General features: G+C 42.6%; 2 protein-coding genes across 12 annotated transcripts in view; both read right to left on the bottom strand.

Moving 5' to 3' along the window:
- Positions 1-11,506, bottom strand: part of LOC143355077 (uncharacterized) — a 35,697-nt gene extending 24,191 nt beyond the window's left edge. The window contains exons 1-3 of one of the 3 annotated variants that reach the window (XM_076789567.1): positions 11,223-11,506; positions 10,888-10,967; positions 8,945-9,019 (exon numbers count right to left, since the gene is read on the bottom strand). In XM_076789567.1, coding sequence (XP_076645682.1) covers positions 8,945-9,019; positions 10,888-10,967; positions 11,223-11,325 — 258 coding nt within the window. In that variant the 5' untranslated portion in view covers positions 11,326-11,506. Of the gene's footprint in view, positions 1-1,331; positions 1,598-8,944; positions 9,020-10,887; positions 10,968-11,222 lie in introns of those variants that run through there. The other 2 variants (XM_076789568.1, XM_076789571.1) reach the window with 2 other exon arrangements.
- A 2,626-nt stretch (positions 11,507-14,132) lies between these two features.
- The window catches only part of Scalloped (TEA domain transcription factor 1 homolog scalloped), a 118,291-nt gene continuing 110,404 nt past the window's right edge, over positions 14,133-22,019 (bottom strand). For all 9 annotated transcript variants that reach the window (XM_076789544.1, XM_076789543.1, XM_076789545.1 and 6 more), the window contains 4 exons: positions 20,759-20,974; positions 20,383-20,612; positions 18,757-18,991; positions 14,133-18,549 (listed from right to left, as the gene is read on the bottom strand). In XM_076789544.1, the coding sequence (XP_076645659.1) occupies positions 18,436-18,549; positions 18,757-18,991; positions 20,383-20,612; positions 20,759-20,974 (795 nt within the window). In that variant the 3' untranslated portion in view covers positions 14,133-18,435. The remainder of the gene's footprint in view (positions 18,550-18,756; positions 18,992-20,382; positions 20,613-20,758; positions 20,975-22,019) is intronic.

The raw sequence follows: 22,019 nt of genomic DNA, 5'->3' as shown, positions 1-22,019 counted from the left end.
AGATTAGACCAGCGCTCTCGCTGTTCGTCGCATTACCCGGAAGAGCTCGATCCACAAATTAACGACTCGGCAGTCTTTAGACATTTCCCACGGAAGATTGTTCTCCATCGAATCACTCGGAACGAAACAAGGAATATTCTCCGACCCGTTCGATTTTTCGCCTCGATTCCATTGCCAGAAAATCGCGACGATCAGTCGAATTCCGCGCAAAGAGAACAGAGCAGATTCGTGGTAATCGCGCGATCGCGTCTCTACGAAATCCTTGGCCCGGGCAAACAAAACGCTTTCGAAACGCATTTACGGAAAACCGTTTCTCGAGGCTGTTTGCACAGCGACTGTTAATCCTGTTTGTAATATTTGTGTCGTGCAGCGCGGTGTCGTTTCTGCGCAGGAATCGCGTTCCTCGCGACCGTTCTCGTTCGCGAATCGTTCGAAAAATTATCAGCGGAACGCGGATCGGTCGAAAACTCTGGGAATAATATCGGCTTTGACATTTCGATCTCGTCGCGAATATGAGAAAGATCAAGTTTCTTTTCGAGTCCAACAGGTAAAACGTCGACCACCGCCGGCCCATAGGGGATCGAGCGAAACTTGTTGCGCTCCCTCGATTGCTTATATCGCACCCTGTACGCCTATTCGCCTCCTTGCCTCTGCAACCTCGCACCCTCGCGACCGCCATGCGCCACCAACTTTCCCGGGGCCGTTTGATAGCTATCACGGAAGCTAACTCGATTATTCGCGAGCGCCGAGGGAATATTGTCGACTACTCTGTTTCAGCGACGAGCCCGATACAAGAGGATCCATCGAGGTTGGCTCGCGAGACATCGTCATCGCCGAGGAAACCTAATACACGTACAATGGAAGCTGGCTTGCGTCGCCGAGACACCGTGCACAACGCGTCAGAGTCAGCGACACACGAGTAGCATCGCGATTCATATACCACCGGTGCGTTTTTAAGCAAATATTACAGCGTTCCGATCTCGGTTTCGTTTTCGGTTTTAATTTCAGTCTCTGAACGGACCAAATATGTGTAGTGTACGTACGGGGTACGGTCGTTTGTCTGTGCGAACGCGCGACACGCTCGCGACACCGCGGTGTCGCCAACGAAATCCCTTTCGGCGAATCTCATCGATGAAAACGGCGCTGTTTCGTCATCGTGAAATGTATCGTGTAGAGACGAAAAAACTCGACCAATTATCGAGCACACGGTTTTCCGGTCGATATTTAACAACGTACCAGCGAAACGTCTTATTATCTCGGCACGATATTCCATGTATTAGCGAACGATCGATAACGACAAATAAAAATATTAATAAATATGCTTCTCTTACTTGATATCGAACGACTCGTCCATCCCGTTGTTCACTTTCCCGAGAAGCGGTGTACTTTCTCTGTCGCTCTGTCTCTTCGGGGGGATAACACAAGGCGAGGCAACCGGGGGTCGCGAAGCGAACGGAGAATACCCCGCGAGGAGGTGGTCGTCGTCGACGCGCTGTTCCACAGCGAATGGAAAACTAAACGGGCGTTCACGTGCCCGGGAGCCCGGACCACGTTCACCTTCCGACCGTCGAGAACCGACTGTGCATTTGCCGCCTTGCCTTGCCGCCGCTCCACACCTCCTACCATCGCGCAACCATCGTGCAACCCTCAACCGAGGAGAGGAGAAGGGTACACGCACGCAGGCAAGCGGGCAAGCAAGCGAGCAGGCAAGCACGCAAGCACGCACGCACGCACGCACCGGGAGGCCATCGAGTTCTGCCGCCGCTGTCGCTTTGCCGTTTTGTCGCTGCTGACTGCTGACACAGAAACGCACACCGTTGCTTCGGCGGCTCGAACACGACACACGGATACCGACACCACATCGACGACGCAGGTATCAACGATACGCGCGCACACTGGTCACCCGTCTAGATATTCCACGGGCAAATAGATTTCTCCGCGTGTATGCGTGACTAGGTGCAACGGACATCGGTCGCCGCACCGCGCCGCACAGTGCTGCCAAATGGCCAAAAAACGGCAAAAAATCTGTAAAAACGAAACTATCCGACGAATTTGTTTGAAAGTTTGTGGAGAGATTGCCACAGGTACAACGCTTATTTGGCAAAAAAATTTTTGTAAAAAGTTGTTAACGTTAAGTAATATGGGCTAATCGAAAATCACTGTTTTTTGTCCATTTTTTATTTATGGAAGAATAGAACAAATCCTTTAATAGATTTTGGTCTGGAACTAATCGTTTTAGCAAGGTGTAATATTGATCTAACTTTGTGCAAAAAATCATGAGACCCTTCGAGACCCTTTCGTCACAATTTAAGTTTAAATATCAACTTTCAGAATTTCCAATAGTGCATCGTGCGTAAGTTACGATTATTTGATGTTCCAGGTGAAATTTTTTAGGAATATTTCTAATTAATAAAGAAAAGTGTGAAGTGCATATGATTTATTTATTTTTTGTGTATAAAAAAATATTTAATAACATTTTTTTTATCTTACATAAATTATTTTTATAGCGTTCATTGGAGTACTACCAAAAAATACCTGTTGCATTTTTGCGACAGTGGTCCAGTGATGGAAAACTTTGTTTTATTAACATAAAAAGTTGTTATTAAATATTTTTTGATATGTATAAATGTCACATTTTTTTTATTATGTGGTATGTATCCCTTAAAAATTTTACCTGAAACATCAAATAATCGTGACTTTCGCGCGATTCATTTTTGGAAATTCCGAAAGTATCTCATGAAATGTTGCACAAAGCTAGATCAATATTATAACTTGCCAAAACTATTATTAAAACTTGCTTATTCAAAGGATTTTTTGTATTCCTCTATAAATCAAAAATGAGCGTAACGCAAAGGGGCTTCAGGTTAGTCCATATTACTTAATGTTAAACAACTTTTTTTGGAAAATTTCTTTGCCAGTTAATAATTGAAGCTATTTGCAATAACCCATATGATTTGTAGACCCCTAAGTATTCAATTATAGGCGGAGTAATTACATAACTATCGTACTGAAAACTGATGAATTCCCAGGAGCGAGGAAATGGTTATTTACCATGCGTATATCTCCGTAAAAATTTTTTTTTTTAAATCTGACTTTGGCACGTCATGCACGCACTATTAGGCTATACAAAAATAATTTTTTTTTAATAAAAATCGAAGATTTATAAAATGGATTTTTTGCCGCGCCGCGCCGCACAGTGGGCAATTTGGACAAAATCGGATTCAAAATCAAGGAACTTTCGATAGGAATGCGGTAGAGCGATGAAATTTTTTTTAAATGAAAGCTGCAACTTTGTAGAATATGGGAAAAATAGCGAAATTGTGGTACGACCGTTTTTTAACCTCGAGAAAATTCGTTAAACGCGCACAAATTCAAGAAAATTTTAGTTTTTCCAATACCACGCGCGGAAAAAATTTTTTTTTTAACATGCTATACATCATTTCCCATAGATTTTTTCACGCTGATTTCAAACCTCGTCTCAAAATTTGTCTACGACCTCAGGATTTTGCAAAAAATAGATTCTTGTGACAAAAACTAATGAAGTCATTTTTTCGTTGAAATGATTGCATGGTAATAATCTCCCTATTTTTCCCATATTCTACAAAGTTTCAGCTTTCATTTCAAAAAAATTTCATCGCTCTACCTCATTCCTATCGAAAGTTCCTTGATTTTGAATCCGATTTTGTCCAAATTGCCCATTGTGCGCCGTTTTCGTGTAAACGAAAAACGCGAAATCGCGGGGCGGCGGGTCCTAGGGTGAAACGCGGATACGAGAAAAACGATCGCGCAGCTCGGCAAGTACGCGCGCGCGTCCAATTCCAATATCAATTCCGTCGGGCCAAAGTTGTTCGAAAACTCGGCGAGAAGAAGAGAGGAAAAAAAATGCGATCGTGGAGAGGAGAAAAACGAAGCGACGTCGAATAACGCGTCAGACTTTTAGACCCTATCCGCGTCCATATTTTCTTTCCGCTGACGTAGACGCAAACCGCACCGCAAACTGCACCGCAAACTGGACACGCGCCATTTAACCGAGCATAAGGCTCCGCGTTTTGGCGCGTGTTCGCTCGGTTTTTTTCGAGGGATGTTGTTCCCGTTTTAGGCAGAAGACGTCTTCGCAGCGGAACGCAAAGTTTCGACTGGGAACAACGACGGGCACGGTCATGAATAATGTAATTAGGCTAGCCGCCGCGTTTTCCGTTGGGCCGTATTTACCGTACGTACGAATGTACGACGCGTCGCTGTTAACGACAGTACATTTTTATCGGCCCCCATGCGAACTCGTGCTGCGGGCGCAGCTGAGCCAAACCAGAGTGAAAAAGGCGCGTTACCGGTGACGTTATGGTAATCGCGGGGTCGTGTTCTTCTTCCCCGGTCCCCGGTCCCCGTTCCTCGTCCGTCGCTTCCCCTATTTTTCGTAGGGCCCACCTACGAGGAATTTCTTTCTCTTTTCGAGCGGACGAGCGCTGTTTGCGTTCGGCGGAAGTCTCGGCCGTTTCGTACGAGAACGGACCTCGGCGACGATCTTTTCGCCATCGGAGAAAATTGTGCGGCGTCTGTCCGCAACCGAGACTATTCGGCAAACGTTCCTCACGGTTCGTCGACACCTTGCGCAACTTTCACCGATTCGAAAAGATGACGTGTGACTCACCACCGGTACCTACACGAGATAGCGACGAAATTACGAGTTCTTCGTCTCGAGCAATACACACATAGTTCGTTGCTGACGGTTCTTTTAGGGTCGAAACAAACAAGACGGGCAAGACGCCGAAGGCGTATGCCCGCTAGATTCAAGAACAGGGTATAGAAATTCTGTCGGACGAAATCCTATACCCTGTTCTTGAATCTAGCGGCCATACGCCTTCGGCGTCTTGCCTGTCTTGTTTCTTTCTACTGTTAATCGCCGTCGAATACAGGGAAACGCGGATTCGAGTATTTGCACACCTGTGACTCGTGCCCATAGCAGCTAAGCAGGTCTCAGAAGTTGTAAAACCGATAACGCGCAATCGATAAGAAGTCGCGAGACATCGAACAATGAAACCAATTACGAACTCCTCGACATCGCCGATGCGGTAAGCCGTTCGCCTACCCTGTACTCTCGGTTGATATCACGAATGGAAACTAGCGTATCAGCGATTTTCTTCTGATCGAAACTGTACTGACCTTGGGACAAAATTGTTATTTGGACAACGACAATCGTATCAGCGTCAGCACCAGCATCAGCAATAACAGCAACGACAGCAACAATAGCAGCAGCAGCAGCAGCAGCAGCAGCGGGTAACAGAGTGGAAGCTCGATCGACCTACATTTATAGCCATTCGCGGGGGAAGGTAGTCATAGTCACTATCACCCCCGAGGACTAAACACCCCCTGATACTCGACCTATCGTATTTCGACGTGTTATCGAGGAAGACGAAACGCTAATAATCATTACGTTACATACATATACCTACGCGAATAAAATACGAAACGCAAGCCATCTTCAACGGTACCATAATTTGTCGCGTTTAACACTTTGACTGTCAAACTAGACACCTCACAAATTCCATAAAATCAAAGCAAGTTATTTAATGAAATAAAAATCGAAAAAAATTATTAGGACCTTGAATAAGTTCTCGCTGTTTCTTTTACAAAATAAAAGCTTTATTTCAATTATAAGGAACAAAAACATTTCGTTCAAAGTATTGCCCATCTCTAGCGACCACTTTCTCCCATCTTTCTGGCAATATATGAATTCCGCGTCGGAAAAACGACATGTCTTTTGAGGCTATCCAAGAATCGATCCATTTTTTAGCTTCTTCATAAGAATGAAAGCGCTGGTCAGCTAGGCCATGTGGTATCGAACGGAATAAATCAGAAGAGGCTATGTCAGGTGAATACGGCGGGTGTGGTAGAACTTCCCATTAAAGCGTTTCCAGGTAGGTTTTCACTGGTTTTGCAACATGAGGCCGAGCGTTGTCATGTAGCAAAATCACTTTGTCGTGTCTCTGCTCGTATAGCGGCCGTTTTTCTTTTAAGGCTCGACTTAAACGTATCGATTGAAGTCGATAGCGCTCCCCCGTGATAGTCTCATTCGGTTTGAGCAGCTCATAATAAATTACACCCTGCTGATCCCACCAAATACAGAGAAGATGCTTCGAACCATGGATATTTGGTTTTGCAGACGATGTTGATGCATGGCCGGGGTTACCCCACGATTTTCTACGCTTTGGATTATCGTAGTGTATCCACTTTTCATCGCCAGTCACGATGCGGTGCAAAAAACCTTTTCTTTTCTGCCGTTGAAGCAGTAGTTCACACGTGAGAAAACGCCGTTCGACGTCTCTCGGCTTCAATTCATACTGTACCCAATGTCCTTGCTTCTGCATCATTCCTGAAACTTTTAAACGTTTTGAAACGTTGACTCATCTACTTGTAATGTTTTTCCAAGTTCTTCTAGCGTCTGACATCGGTCTTGATCGAGTAATTCCTTCAACTTTTCGTCTTCAAATTTTTTCGGTGCGCCAGGACGTTCTTCATCCTCAAGTTCAAAATCATTATTTTTGAAGCGTCGAAACCAGTCTCTGCATGTCGTATCCGACAAAGCATTGGCACCATAAGTCTCAACAAGAATTCTATGTGCTTCAGCTGCAGATTTCTTTTGAATAAAGTAGTGCACTAAAATTCCCCGCAAATACACTTTATTTGGCAGAAAAGTGGATATTTTCATTACTAAGAAAAAATTACTTTGTTTACACTAAAGTGAACTACCATACACTGAAATTTAAGGTTAGATACACTACTGCCTTGCATGTGTGTTACCATTCGAAATTCCACGAACGGGGTACTGCTACTGCCATTTTTGAAGAAACAGCGAGAACTTATTCAAGGTCCATATGATATTGAGTAGTCGCCCAGCTTTCTTGCATTTTACAGATCCTAATTGAATTCGGTACAATGAATATATTAACGTAAAAATTCATTTTAAAACCAGGACAAATAATTCCGTCACCCACATATGGGTGACATGGCAGTCAACGTGTCAAATTGTTTTCGTGGTTAGACTGGAAATTCGATCGAACGTCGAAGAAGAATTGGCGACTCGGTTGATAGGGACGAGGAAAATTGTTTAACGAACCCCGATAAGCGGCGCATTAGGTAACTTTCAGTGTATCAACTGCGATGAACTTCAAGGACCCAGAGTTAAAACCTGCAACGCTTGAAACGACGACGACGGTCGTTATTGTTGCCAGGAGATGGTGAGTCACGACGACGCGGCGGCGTCGCGACAACGACTTTTCTCTTGCCCGCGTTCGTTTGCAAGATGGAAGCGAAAGAGGCGCGCGAAGCTTTAGCACCCGATTAGTTATTAAAAGCCGAAGGTGTCGGAGGTCACCGACTACATATCCGGTGCTCTGTGTCGCGAGCGCGGAACACGGAGCGCAGAAAGGCAGCGCAACGTTTTCGAATCGGACGCGTATCGCAAACCACAAAGTATGTATTTATATACTTGGAGCTATCCAAGATCCGCGGATACAATCAAATACACTGTTGAGTAATTCGCACTCTATCTCCGTTTAGTAGCTGTACAAGCATTGCATTTTTTATTCGCTAACTAATTTATTTTGCTTAAGATGCCGGGCTATTAACTTGTTGTGTCACGATGTTGTTCGAAGCATTGTGACGTGTCTGCGAAAGAAGGTTTTTGCGACACGCGACACAACACACGTAACGTATAGTCGGAAGCGAGAAAAGAACGAATGGGACTCCTCGAACAGCGTTTAGAAGAGCGGATGAGGGAGAGAGAGAGAGAGAGAGAGAGAGAGAGAGAGAGAGATTGGACCGATCCTTTGTTGTCTCAAGATACGGAATAAAGTGCGAGACTATGGTTATCGGCTTATCTGGCATTCCTAGCGAACGGTCCTATCGCGTTAAACGATGCAACACCTATGCGGTTTCTACTTTGATTTTCCTTCGAAATTCCATACCGATTCGCAGATCGGTTTCCACGTCATTATTCGTCGCGATTTGTCGCCCCTTTTCGCACACGAGAAGTCGTTTCGGCTTGCAATAACGATTTGCCGGTAAACGTTTGCTCGCGTTACTCTCGAAATGTTAATAGTGCACCGTGGCAAGCAATTCGTGGCGGATTATTCTCGCGATCAGCTAAAACAACGAGTTAAGGGTCTTTCGAATGTTAAAGGAGCAACAGTTGGTTCGGAACGCGGTCGGTCGCAGACGAGGGCGCGTGGTTTATGGATCGTGCTTCGTGCAGCATAAGTATGTGTTTTGCGACTGCGACTGCGACTACGACTGCGAGCGCGAATGCCGACTGTCGACTGTTGACTGCAACCGCAACCAATCCTCAAGACCTGCTTGTTCTTGGATTCTTTTTTTCACTTTGACGAACCATGCGCGTATGTACTCGTTGTTTCCGAGTACACGGGTGTCGTAAAGTGCAGGAGAACCCTCGCCGAGCCAGGCACGCCCATTTTAATTTTCAAACACGGAATTGCTCAATGATTGTTGAAAAATAACGATTCGCAAGTTTCGACGATAGTCTTCGATGATACAGCGTCGATTCCGCAAGGGGGTAGGATTGCCATCGACAACGTCGGCTTATCGATCGAGAGAGGGTGAGAGATTATTTTTGAGCGCTCGCTTTCGTTCCCACGGAAATACAGCCATCGTGATTCGAAACGTCGCGTCGCCGCGATACATACATATACATATGTAGGTAGTTTAGGCTAACAATTAGGCGACGACACGCCGAGAAAGCGTTAAAGCGGCACGGACGAGGCAGGACAGGAGAGGGAGCGAGCGTTTAGCAGATTTCTATCTGCATCATCAGCTGTTACTTGGCACACAGAAATACGCGACGCGACCTACGAAAGCGAGAGGTAAAGCGAGAGCGAGAACGAGAACGAAAGCGAAAATTAAACGCGAGCAGTTCGTATTATAGACTTACCGAATCTTTCGATTTTGCGTTCAGCTCGATCACAGTTTTCTGAAGTTCGCAGTTCTGTCGGCGTAACAGCGAAACCTGTGAACGACAAAAAATGGATACTCGTTAGCGTTACATCGAATTTCACAATATCAAATTGCTTTTACTTTTTTAGTAGTCGAGTCGACGAGTAACAGTGAAAAATAACGACAAAACAGCTTCGAGTATCTCGATAGTTCGAAACGTTTTGCGGGGGTGATTTTCGATAGTCGCGCACCGGCGTCGAGAAAGCTTTCTCGGAATTGGGCGACGCTGTTGAAATAGGAACGAAAAATCGGTATCGGGTACGTTTACATGGAAAAAAGCAAAAAGAGAAAAAAGAACGTTGACACGAGGAACGCGGTAATCACGCCTCGGGCTTAAATATTGGTAACCATAATCAGAAGGAAGTCCGGTGGTGCGTTGTGCTGTGCTCTGCTGTGCCTGTGCTGTGCTGTGCTGTGGGTAAAGAGACCGTACGATGCGCGGTTCTGTTTGCCTTCCTTATCTCAGGTTTGCGCTGCGATAACCGCCCTTCCCCTTCTCCGAATGTTATATCACCTATATGTATGTATACCGGCTATACCGCACCATCTCACGCCACGCCAGGCCAGGCCAGGCCACGCCACGCCACGCCACGCCACACAACACCGCTGGAAGCAATGGGAGCAATGGAAGCAATGGGAACAACGAAAGCGAGGCCATTCGAGTCGTCTCGAATCTATACTGGATTGTTTCCAGCAAATTACGTTTATCAACGTTCACGTTTATCCCTGAAAACGCTCAGACTCAGCGTTGTAGTTTGAAAAAGAGTTGCCTCCTGATAATTTGTAATACTTGAAAACGATTTCAACGTTTTAATCCTCCAAACATGTCGATTTACGAATCGACGCTAGCGAAACGATATGTGGAATTTCAGTTTGCGCAGAATGCGATGGCGGTGGCGGTCGCGCGAGCATCGTCAGCGTAGACCTATCGACGATGCAGGCCATCGTTATCTATCGGTTCCTAGAACAACGGAGGACGGAGAACAGAGAAGAGGGCATAGTGTCGAGGTTTACCACAAAAACACGAACGAACGTGTCGCGCGCGCTTTCGGTCTCTTACGTTTCCACAAATTGTCCGCGATAACAAACCGGAACGACGTGACCGTGCAGGCTTCAATGACCCTCCCTCCGTGTCCCCCTTTCTTCCTTCCATTGCCCCAAACCCCCTTCCAGCGAAACTATTTTTGCACGGTGAAACGATGCGCGTCCGAAGGTCGTTTCGACCGGTAATATTTTATGAAAGAAATACGACAATCCACGACAAACTAACGAATATCTACCGGTGAGCGTACTCTAAACGTTATTTACGGTATTTAACGGTAAACCGGCTCCTGTTTGAAGGGTTGCCGAATCGATGGGTTACCGGGTGGATGGATTCGGGATAGGTGCCGCGCGAGATAAGCTAAACGTATTTACATTACACTCAATCCCGTTTATTATGGAAGCAACATCTGTTGAAATAATTTAGAACCGATGCGGTGCGGCGCGGCGGGTAGCCGCCGGTAGTTCTTATCGAATCGGTCGACATCTGCGCGGATACCAAGAATTTCTAATCAATTTGATAGTCGATCGTAAAACAACTTCTACAATGTGAAAATCGCCGCGAATACCTTTTATGCTTCGAAACGAAGCTGGACGAATAATCCACGTAAACTTCTCTACGATACGCTATTGCACTTACATACATACAAATGTATGTACGAAACGACGACGATCGTCCAAACAATCGCGTACCAATCGCGTACCAGCTTTCGAGTTTACCGAGACCCGCTTCCCATGATTTTATCTTTCACGGTTAAACGTAGGTGAAATAGCGAATAAAAACGACGAGGAATTAATATAGGTAAGTAGGCTTTCTCGACCAGGGTATTCAATACTTACTTCGGCGTCTTTCGTCTCGAGTAACTCTTGAAGTTCGACGCATCTTTGGTTCGCTGCGTTCAATGCCCTTGTTCGTTCGTCTGCATGCAAAAGACAATTGAATCGCACGAATATTACTTGAGAACGGTGTAAACAACAAAACTCGTGTCAGATTTTAAATTGAACGATATCGTTTGAATTTCCCGCCACTTTGTCGCGCCCTCGCACGGTAAAACAGGCTTTTATATTGACAGTCGACAGTAACCTCCTGTCGCTAGTTACGCGAACAATTAGTAGACAACGAATAGTAATAATTCGCGGCAGTTCAATTCTAATTTCGAGCAAATCGTGCGTACCTATTTCTTCTACGATGCCTTCTGACAAAACCTCCTTCGTAAAGTTTGATATCTGGCCCTTTAAATTCGACAAGCTAGGCAGTCCGTCACCGAACCACGCCATTTTACACGTCGACACTTATCGTTGACGGTACTTTCGGTGGCGTACTCGAGCGCTGGTCGATAGACGCTACGAGCACTGCATATTTCGTCGAAACTATGCGTTTAACGGCACAAAAGTATCAAAACATCGAGTAACAGGAACCACGTAGTAACCTTCGTAAAGTGCACAAGTTTAACGAAGCATGGTTGGCAACACTACACAAAGAATCACTAGACATCATGGGATTTTTCTCGGTTATAACCGGAGAAGATAGTTGTAACAGAGAGGAATCCTTCCTCTCTGGTTATAACAGAGAGGAAATGAGAGTGCTCACGCCCGGGATTTTAGTGTCCCGGTATAGTGCTGCCCCCTAGTCTAATTTTTAGCCTGGAACAGAACCTGCAATAAGCGGCAGGAATCATCTGCTCCTGAAAATCTGTAAATAGCGCCACTAGACCGTAGCGGCAAGACGCTCAAACTGTTAGCCAAACGTTACCGACATTGGTGCCGCCTGCGCCACCTGGCGGTGGAAACTCGAAAACTAATCAGCTACAAGCTTGGGCGTTTTGCCACGACGAGGTAATGGCGCTGTTTGCAGATTTTCCGGAAGATGTACGTGACGCCACCCAGCGGAGGAATCCTGAACACTAATCGGCTACAAGCTTGGGCGTTTCACCACTACGAGGAATGGCGCTGTTTACAGATTTTGCCGGACTTTATGTGTGGCGCCACCCAGCGGGGAAATCCTGAACATTAACTTGCATCAACTTTTTAGCCTGTATTAGAATCTGCATCATCTTTTTGGCTGGATCAGAGCCTACATAGAAGAGCCTCTTTTAAACATAGAAGTAGCATCCCGTCTGGCATTATTTGGAATCTGCTGCTAATGATGCAGGTAAGATGATGCAGGTTCTGGTCCAGGCTAAAAATTAGACTAGGGGGCAGCACTATACCGGGGCACTAAAATCCCGGGCGTGAGCACTCTCACTTCCTCTTTGTATGTATATTATTCTATTGGCAGGCACCGACTTGGATATTGACATTTATTTTAATTAAGGAATTGCTAATTGTTTCAAGTGCACTTGTGTCTAGTTCTGTCACGAATGAATCAATCTTGTATGGAGCTTGCCGTCCTTGTGTTTCCAATTATCCTCTCTGGTAATAAGCAATCAAGCTTGCAAAGCTGTGACACACAAGTACTATTATGTTAGTTCAATAGTGCAATCGAGTCGTCAAATAATTTATATATTTTTGCATTAAATCTCTGTTTATGGGCCAAATTTGGCCTAAGGTCAGAATAATAAAAAAAGAATTCCTTCCCACTCGGTAACATTTGGCGAAAAGTTTGAGTGATACACCACTACGTGGATTGGCGTTGTGCGGAAGCCTGAAAAAGCGCGGGAGATTTAAAATTTAACAAGATAGAAATGGATATTTAATAAATATAAATGATTTCATGGAGTAAATTTTATTGAAAAATAGCGATAGACAAGGGTAGGCAAGGGTAGACTAGAGTAGCCGCAAAGATGGCCCTTCTAGTTTTGGAATCGGTCCGATCCAGCCGGAATCTTCGGCTCGAGTAACAGACTTACTGCGCTCCTTAGCGCTAACAATAATAGAAATAATTTTATTGTACAGCTTTATTCTTTTTAGCAGTCTGGGGCGGGGGCGGGGGGGAAGTGTAACGCATAGACAGGGAGAGAGAGGGGGGAGAGAGAGAGAGAGAGAGAGAGGACCGGTAAATAAATTCGTTATCTTTTTATATCAATTATTTATTTTCCATACAAATTATAAACATGTTTTTCAAATACTGTACATATACTGAATTCTATTATATTTTTAAACCTCTAATTTAATGATATATCATTTCATTCTTCATTTACTTGTTAAATCAACTACTTTGATCCTCGTTTCATTTTATTTATGATAATATACAGGTAGATCCCATTCGTTCCGATCAATATTTCATTTAATTCATTTTTATAATCAAGCTCAATTCTTTGATATGGCAGTTCCAGGATATGAAGAAATAGAAATTTGAAATAAGCGCGAGTGTCTTTTTGCTTGGTTATACGTAATTTAACAATAAAAAATTTAATAATAAATGTCAATGTTTTCATAGAGATTTCATGGAGTCGTTGCAACGAATTTATGTGTCATGAATCGCGGTAAAACTCTGACCGACGCAACGCGTCGCGTAGAAAGCAGTAGCAGAAATACGAAATACGAAATACGAGATACGAAAGAAATTTTTCGTAATCGGATAACAATGTTTCTGGATAGGCAGGCGAGTCTCCATGAAAATACAGACAAAGGACTGTTTGCGCTTCAGTTTGAAAGATGGGTAACCGAATTCGGCAGAGAATTTACAAGTTAAACAATTTTCGTTCTCGTGGAAGTCTATACACAATACGCAAACATGCAGCCACTGGAACTTCTCTTTTGATGATCATTATTTATGTAAATATGTACAAAGATATTTAACAAATTTCTGGTTCTCGTCATCGATTGTAACATGTATTGTGTACAGTGCGAATTCGTTTTCATTATCGTTTTCACGCGCTTCTTTTTCCCTTTCCTAATCTACTTTTGCGTTTGTATCTTTATTGGATTTCGATTTTTCCTGTCTGATATCATCGATATAGAGTGAGAGAGTGCTATTTTCTATCTTCACAGAAGACATAGATAAATATATATTTTCATAATCTTTCCTTATAAATGTAATTCGCTTATTTTAAAATCATTATTCGATAATGTTAATAATATTAGTATCGGTGCTCCGTTTTTTTTTCTTTTATCTTTTTCGATTTCATACTCCTCCCTTGCTTTTGTTCTCTTTTTTTTTCTTCTTTTATCGTCGAAATCAAAATCAAAATCGAAATCGAAATCGAATTCAAAATCAAAACAAAATCGAAATGAAAATCAAAATGAAAATCAAAATGAAAATCAAAATAAAAATCAAAATTCGCATTAGTAAAACGACACTTGAGTATCTTTCAAAGATATTTCGCGATTCGTGTTGTTTCCCCGATCTGAGAACGTCTTATTGCGAGACGATTTGAAACCATGAGATGTGTCGAACTCTAATCATCGAACGAAATAACATTTATAAAAATCGTCGATCACATTCGTTTATCATTTATTAAAAATTCATTTACATTGTCCAGGAGTCGTTTATTTTCCCTGGTAATAGTTCGCGCAATCGTTAAAAAATTTCGTTACACTTACAAACAATGAACTAACTCTTCGCGTAAGAACATCTCGATGGTTCCAATTTCACCTTAACGCTTACAATTTTGCAAGATTACAATGTATATATATATATATATATATATATATATATATATATATATATACATATATACACACATATACATATAAATATATATATATAAAAAAAAGAACAAGACTTACGGTCAATCGTTACAAAACAAAAAAGAAGAGAGAATAGGTAACAATAATTAAAAAAATTGTTTGAAAGCTGCCAGTTATCGAACGAAAGCCACGTAACGTTACCATCTAAATATATGTAAGTTCTTCCTTTGATATATTCAGTCGATCACTTAGCAAATTCAATTCTCACCCCAAATAAAAAGCGACGTTATTTCTGACTAAAACAGAGATCAAAATACATTGCCACTTGTTGCGTAAAAGTTAATTAACGTAAAAATACAGATAAGTATTATTAATATTTTCTTAAATTATACAATGATTCTCTCCTGTATATGTATGAGTAATGTCCGCCGCCAATACGGGCAAGCACATTCTTTTCGAACACATAATCGATCAGATTAAACAATACCGTAGATATAGTTCTCTGTGCATACACACGGTTGGGATTTCACGAGAGATGCGAATCAAATGAAATCAAATAAACCGCAGGATACTATTTCATGGCCGGCTCTGCGCATACGCTAGCAACACGTTCGCTACCACCATTTTCCTGGTTCAAAAGATTTCGTCGCGATTAACGTTAGAAAGAAGACACGCGTCACCGATAGTCAAGATTCACTCTCTGGATTATTAAATAATTTGTCGTTGAATTCGTTTCACGAATTTCACGCGTGCACATACACAATGATCTGTGTACATATACGAATGCATATCCTTCTCAACCGATCGATTGAAACTGAAAAATCGTCGATTCAAATTTAAGAATCTCGGGACGCGTGCTCAGCTTTTCTTCTTTCTTTCTTTCTCCTGCTCCCGTCTATTTTTTTCTTTTCTTTTTTGATTTTTCAAAATGGTAAAAATAACGTGTACAACGATTTTTTACGAGCTGGCAGCAGTTTGTCACGAGTACGGTAGTAACACCTCGACGACACACGTTTCCTTTTCTCGGAAGAAAATTTTAAATTTTTCTTTTGATTCGTCGGAGTCGACGAGAAGATACACATACATGTACCACTGTCGAAGATTCGCGGTGGGTAGCGAACGCGTTAAATATTCGCGTTACCATGATCGATTCAAAGAAAATCTCTGGGTCGAGCATTCGTCGTGGTCCATGCGTTTGAGAAACGTTATTTAAGTACGAAACACATTGACAAGAAAGATTCGCGTGAACTTTGTAAACGCGTGCTCAAATTTAGAGAGCTTCAATGAAATCGCGTTATCGATTGTTCTTCGTCGATACGGAGGACTCAACGTTTTGGTATCAGTTGTGTGCGCGTGTGACGACATCCGGTGTTTGCGTGTACGAGCGTACGTGCGTACGTATGTGTGTTTATTTGTTTGTTTGTTTGTTTGTTTGTATGTGGATGCGATTATCTCGAACTTCGAGATCCCCCGGACGACAAGTCGTGAGATCGTTAATTCGCAAAGTTTAACAGAGAAATGTCTCCGTCGAGAGCATTTCGATTCACCGAACGAAAAGATGAAAGTCGCGTACAGATGAAAATCGGTTGCATCGTATAGCGAGTATGGTAGAAAGATAGAAAGATAGAAACAAACTTCAAGTATGCTAAGTATGAAAATTATTCGCGTAAGAGATATAGAAAAGAAAGAGCTTAGAGTACAGAGAAGTAAAATGATTACAAGAAATACAAACACATCCCCCTAATCTAGTTGTAAGTGTCGCTGCCTAAAAGTGGCCGGCTGGATTAAAAGACTGTCCCTTCCGTTAAAAAGGGAGAAATGAGTTCTATAAAAACGACGACCAATGTCCCGCTTTTGTTCATCTAGCATCCGATCATCGCGAATTAAAAAGGTTTGCAACGAGAATTCGCACGTTAATCGCGGTATAGCTAAAAAGAGCAACGGAGAACGGTGTTTCGAATAGAAGTATAGAATAGAAACATAGAATAGAAATACTATAGAAATAGAATAGGAATAGAATGTAAACAGAGAGAGAGTAGAAACAAAACAAAACAGTTTAGGCGATGGTGCGTGTAGGCAACCTTTCACCAAGGCGCTGCCTATGATGCTTTTGACTTTAAGATCTTTTCGAAATAAAAAAAAACGGGAGACCAAGCGGAGAAGAGAGAAAAGAGACAATGACGAAAAGAAATTCATCAAGGTTAATTGCAACCAAGGAAACTTAAAAAATCGTAATAATGGCATACCTCTCTATCTCTATTAAACTTCCATTTCGTTTAAAACTTAGAAATCACTTAGATAACTTTATACACGATCATTTATAACAATGTAAATTGTAATCATTGCATTAATATTTAACATATATACTCTTATATGTAATATATGTATATCTGTGTGTGGATGTCTTGTCTGATCTATTTGCTAGTTTAATAATAAAACTATAATACTAAGTTATGTTAGTACCACGCCTTTCCGAGATCAGAGTCTGCTTCTCTACTATTTTCGTCCCCTTCTTTTTTTCTTTTCTTCCTTTTTTTTTTGCTATTTTTTTTTCCTCGTTTGTATTTTTTTCTTCTTGGTACATACAGCTATCACCGACGACGCATTCTCATACCAAATTTATTGTCAATTTTAACTTAACGTTTATTATATCTCTGTATTAAAATCCCGACGATATCGTTTCGATTCGTTCCGTGGAGAAAATGACGCGGAATATTCATAAAATATATATACGATTACATCTGCTTCAATATAAAATTTACAACTTTTTCTTTTTTTTTTTCTCTTTTCGAAATCTCGAACGTGCTTCCTGCATAGGACGCGGGAAATCCTATCCACGATCTATTAAAACACGCGTACCAATTATTTGTTACAACTTTTACCGGTTTTCTGAATCAAACTCAAGCTCGGGCTGGCCAGTACTTTTAACGTGTGAGAGAGTGCGTTCGTGTGTGCGTGTGCGTGTGTGTGTGTGTTTGCGTGTGTGTATGTGTGCGCGCGCGTGTTTACGCGGTTGAGGGTGGCGTGTACGAGTTTCAAGTTCTCTCTAAGGAGTTTCTTGGAAAATGTTCTCGAGCGTCGAGTCGAACGAACGAACGAACGAACGGTCTCGTTAAAAATTCAACCGATTAAAATTCTCAGGCGTATCGTATTTACCATCTAATTGGACAATCGTTTGGATTCGTTCTCGAATCGTTGAAATTCTTTTCTACGAACTTGTTGCCCGACGATGGAACATTTTCGATCGAGACCTCGCGTGAAAACGTAGACGCGAAACGTTCGAAACGTTCGGTCGCGACCACGCGTGTGCTTACGACAACGCGTGCGTTCACGCTTATCGCTTAACCCTTTGAAGCGTACCGTTGTTAAAGGGAATCTCTAGGATTGGTCACTCCGTAGCTGCTAAACAGATCAAATCGGTAAAAGATACACATCCGCGACATGCAAAATCGATTAAAACTACAAAAACCCACATACACGGTATAAATATAATATTTGCCACGTGTAAATATTATACTTACACCGGGATCGACGGTCAAGATGGATACAAAGCGATATCAAAAAGTCGAAGGAAAAGATACAGAAAAAGAAAAAGTAAGAGAGAAAGAAAAAGAAAGAGAAAGAGGAAGTGAAATGAAAGAAACGAAAAGTCTTGACGAGACTTGCGGTGGTTGTACGTGTTAACCACGACACTTCAAAAGGTTATTAGAAATCCCTGTGTGTAATCGTGTATTTGCGCGTATGGATGATTTTTTAAAATGTGATGGTAGGCACTGATGGGGGTGGATGGCTGCATGGCGAGCAGGTTCAAGCAGGCTAGTCCTTGATCAATCTGTATATGTGATGTTGCGCACCGTGCTCGGACGTCGACACTTCGAACACGTATGCCGTACACAGTAACGTTTCCTGCGTATCCCTATTCGTGACAACCTGAAATCAGAGGAGAACCTTTGTCGTTTGATTTACGGGGCAAAGCAAGCGCCAAGCGAAACACTTGGCGCGTCGATTCACGGAAGACGGAACACGGAAGACGAGAAACGAAAAACGAAAAACGAAAAAAGAAAAACGAAAAACGAACTTGAAGGCTCGAGTCTAGGTGGACAGAGAGAATAACCTTCCGCTCGTTGAACGTCATACCTGGAGAATGGTGAAATTCTCGAGTACGCTGTTCATCATGTACTTTTCCGGCAGGTGCTTCAACTTGTGTATAAAGTTGATCATGTATTCGCACATCGGCGAACGACTAATCCGGTAGACGAACCTGCCATTTTCAAACCTAGCGTATTCCGTTTCCACTTTCTCCACCACTTGTTTACCGAAAGAGCAAACCTTGGTCGAACACGTTATCGTCATGTTCTCGTTGCTCTCGTACCTGTCGAACAAACGAACCCGCAACATTAACCGACAATTGTCAGCCAGCGAATCGTACACATCCGATCCCGACGCCACAGTGGTCCGGATCGCAGAATGTAGGGACATTCGACCAAAAAGTCGACTTTTCGAAATTGAAAACTAATCAAGTTGTATTGCTTTGTAAATGTCTAGAGACCTCGAAAATGAAGAAATTAATGAAATTGAATACATATGTTAGTTTCTATGATCATTTAAAGTTGAACGTTTTGAAAGTAGCATATTTCACCGAGAAAAATTGCTTAAGTTCTTTGCGATGTCCTCATCGTCTCGTCCCATATTTTCTCTTAACTTTTTTTACATGATATAGAGCATCCCTTTCCAATAAGAAACTATATATTTTTTTAGTAATAACTAATAATAATATATTTAAAAAATAATGCTGAACGATACATGACAGATTTAAAAAATTTTATATGTTTGTCAGAGGAGATCTTTTTTATCTCAAAAGATCCCAGGCTCTAACAAACAGGAATATGTTCGGCACACCTTCCTCTAAATAATCACGAAAGAATTAATTCCCCCCTTGTCCCACTGCTCAAATTATTATTGTTCAAAGCTATTAATGTTGGACGCGGTATCGCATGAATTGATGAAACTCTGCAAGGAGAAGAGTCATCGAACGATGGTAATACAGCCCGAAAGTCTTTCTCCAACGCTGAAATATCAGCCGAAATCACGGGAATTGATATAAGATTAATTAAAAGGTTCCACGTTATACTTCAGGTACTTCTTTTTCAAAACATTTGGAAATTTTTAATAGTATATGTATATTCACTTTTTATTATAGGTCATTTCATCAGCCTACACAGTGGACATAGTAAAATTTAAAAAATATGCACAAGATACGGCAATGCATTATGTAAACAATTATGGATAAAATACTAATACATGGGGCGTCATAAAGATTTCAAACGCATACAATGTAGAAACACGCGAAAAAATTCAAGATTATGCACAAACGAAGACATATCGAATCGATTACTTTTAACATCTGATCCATATATATCTAGCATTAGAACAAAATCATACAGAAAAAAAGTCAGGCTGTTAGAAGCAGAAGCTTTAGATTTAATAAATATTTAAAATAAAAAGTGTAATGAAAATAATAGTAATAGTAACAACAACAACAATTGTGATACAATTCTTCTTTAACCTATCCGTAGGTTAACAATTCAACATTATCTGGTTCAAGTTGCACGTTAATATCACGTACGGTTTAAAAGTTATACAAAAATGTCACACGATTTTCCAATCTGAACCACTGTGCGACGCCATTTCTGATTAACGACATGTAGCGTCGATTACCGTGATTCGCGTAATCGAACGCGACAAAATGGTCGGGTAACTTACTGGCTCGTCACACCGTAGAACGCTCCTGCCTCGTCTTGGATGTTGGTATTGAGATCAGCCCAAAATTTCACGAGGAAGAAAGCCGCCTGAGGTCCTTTGTCGTAAAGCTCCTTCAGACCACCCTTTTTCTCCGGGAATTTGTCGTATATCTGCCTAACGTCAACAGCCTCTAGCAACGGATCCGCGTAAGTCGCGGATCCTCCTATGTGGACGAACAGGTGTTTATGATACTGGAAATGGAAAAGTTTCCGACGGTCAAGAAGACGATTAGCGTTATCGTTTCCGCGTTTCGCGCGTCGCATCGATAGAATTTCATCGAACGGATTCGCCGAATTCTACCGGAAGGAAGATGGAAACGACGGAACGTATCGCTTACAATATCCTGGTCTCTCTGTTGATCCATGTAGGCCGAGAACTCGACAAGCCTGAGCTTGTGGGTTGCAATGGCACGTCCTTCCCAGGGCGGGGGTGGTTGAGCCTGGACCATGTCGCCGCTCGAGACCGCCGTCGCTGGTTTTCCGGTGTAGGCCGGCTGCGAAAATGGCTTGACATCCTGAGATGTTCCTGGTTGCAGGCCCGGCTGCCAAAATTGCTGAAAATTCCATGTTTCCTTTCATTTTGCAACAGCAACGCGGCGTCTTCGACCAACCGGGTACAACGGAGCTGCGATACTACTACTACCGTTCTAGATCAACGAAGCCAAGCCCGCGTCCATCAGAATCGCAGCTCCGTTCTACCCCCCATACGAACAGGTTCCTCTTATCGTTCGCATTAGCATTTCAACTTTATCGAACGCTCGATCGCTCACCGAAAGAAACGTTCTTTTCGAGTTGACTGCCGAGAGCGCAATTTTCACAAGAATCTTGTCGGGATCCGAGCAGATATACAGACATACAGATACACGAATATACCGATGCGTAGGAATTTCCAAAAGAATCGTCCTCCACGAGACCGAAGCCATCGCCCGTTTCAGAAGATTACGAGAAAGCTTTGTGATAAACGCTAGAAACGGTCGTAATTGGTATTTCGAACGGTCGCGTAAATCGACGCGTATAAAGTTTATCGCTACCGATCGACCGATGAACGCTACCGGCAGTCAACGCGTGAAACAATTCTAACGTGCGCGGGTTGGTAGAAAAACAGTAGAGTCTCCATTGCACGAATCGTCGAATAAATTATCCGAAATTGTTTGCGTCAACTGGTTTGCGCGAACAACCGATCACATGTAAAACACTCGAACGACGCGAAAGAAATTCTCCATCCAACGGTCGTGTTTTCTAGAGTCCCTTCCGGTTGCGAAGCGCCGCAATAGAGGCTCCACTGAAAATCAAACATCCATAAGACGAGATGTTTCGTCGAATCCCGCGCGCAACCCTAACCAGGGAACACCGAAACTGTACAACCAAGAAATCTGATCTTTCACCGTAAGCCATCGAGCCCTCGGGCGAGAAACGATCGCGACCGCGTCGGTACGGGGCGGAAGAAAAAACACAACAACAATACGAAGAAGAACAACAACAACAGCAACAGCAACCAGACGAGAATAAAAACATGTAAGTACGAACGTAAGCGAAGGAAAGTAGTAGTAGCGGTATTATGCGAAGAGAGAAAGACAGTTTCGTAAGCCACAACAACGT

The sequence above is a fragment of the Halictus rubicundus genome, chromosome 6 (assembly GCF_050948215.1).
Source record: "Halictus rubicundus isolate RS-2024b chromosome 6, iyHalRubi1_principal, whole genome shotgun sequence".
Lineage (NCBI taxonomy): Eukaryota > Metazoa > Arthropoda > Insecta > Hymenoptera > Halictidae > Halictus > Halictus rubicundus.
Note: the sequence above shows the minus strand (reverse complement) of the source record. Positions and strands in the feature narration are given on the sequence as shown.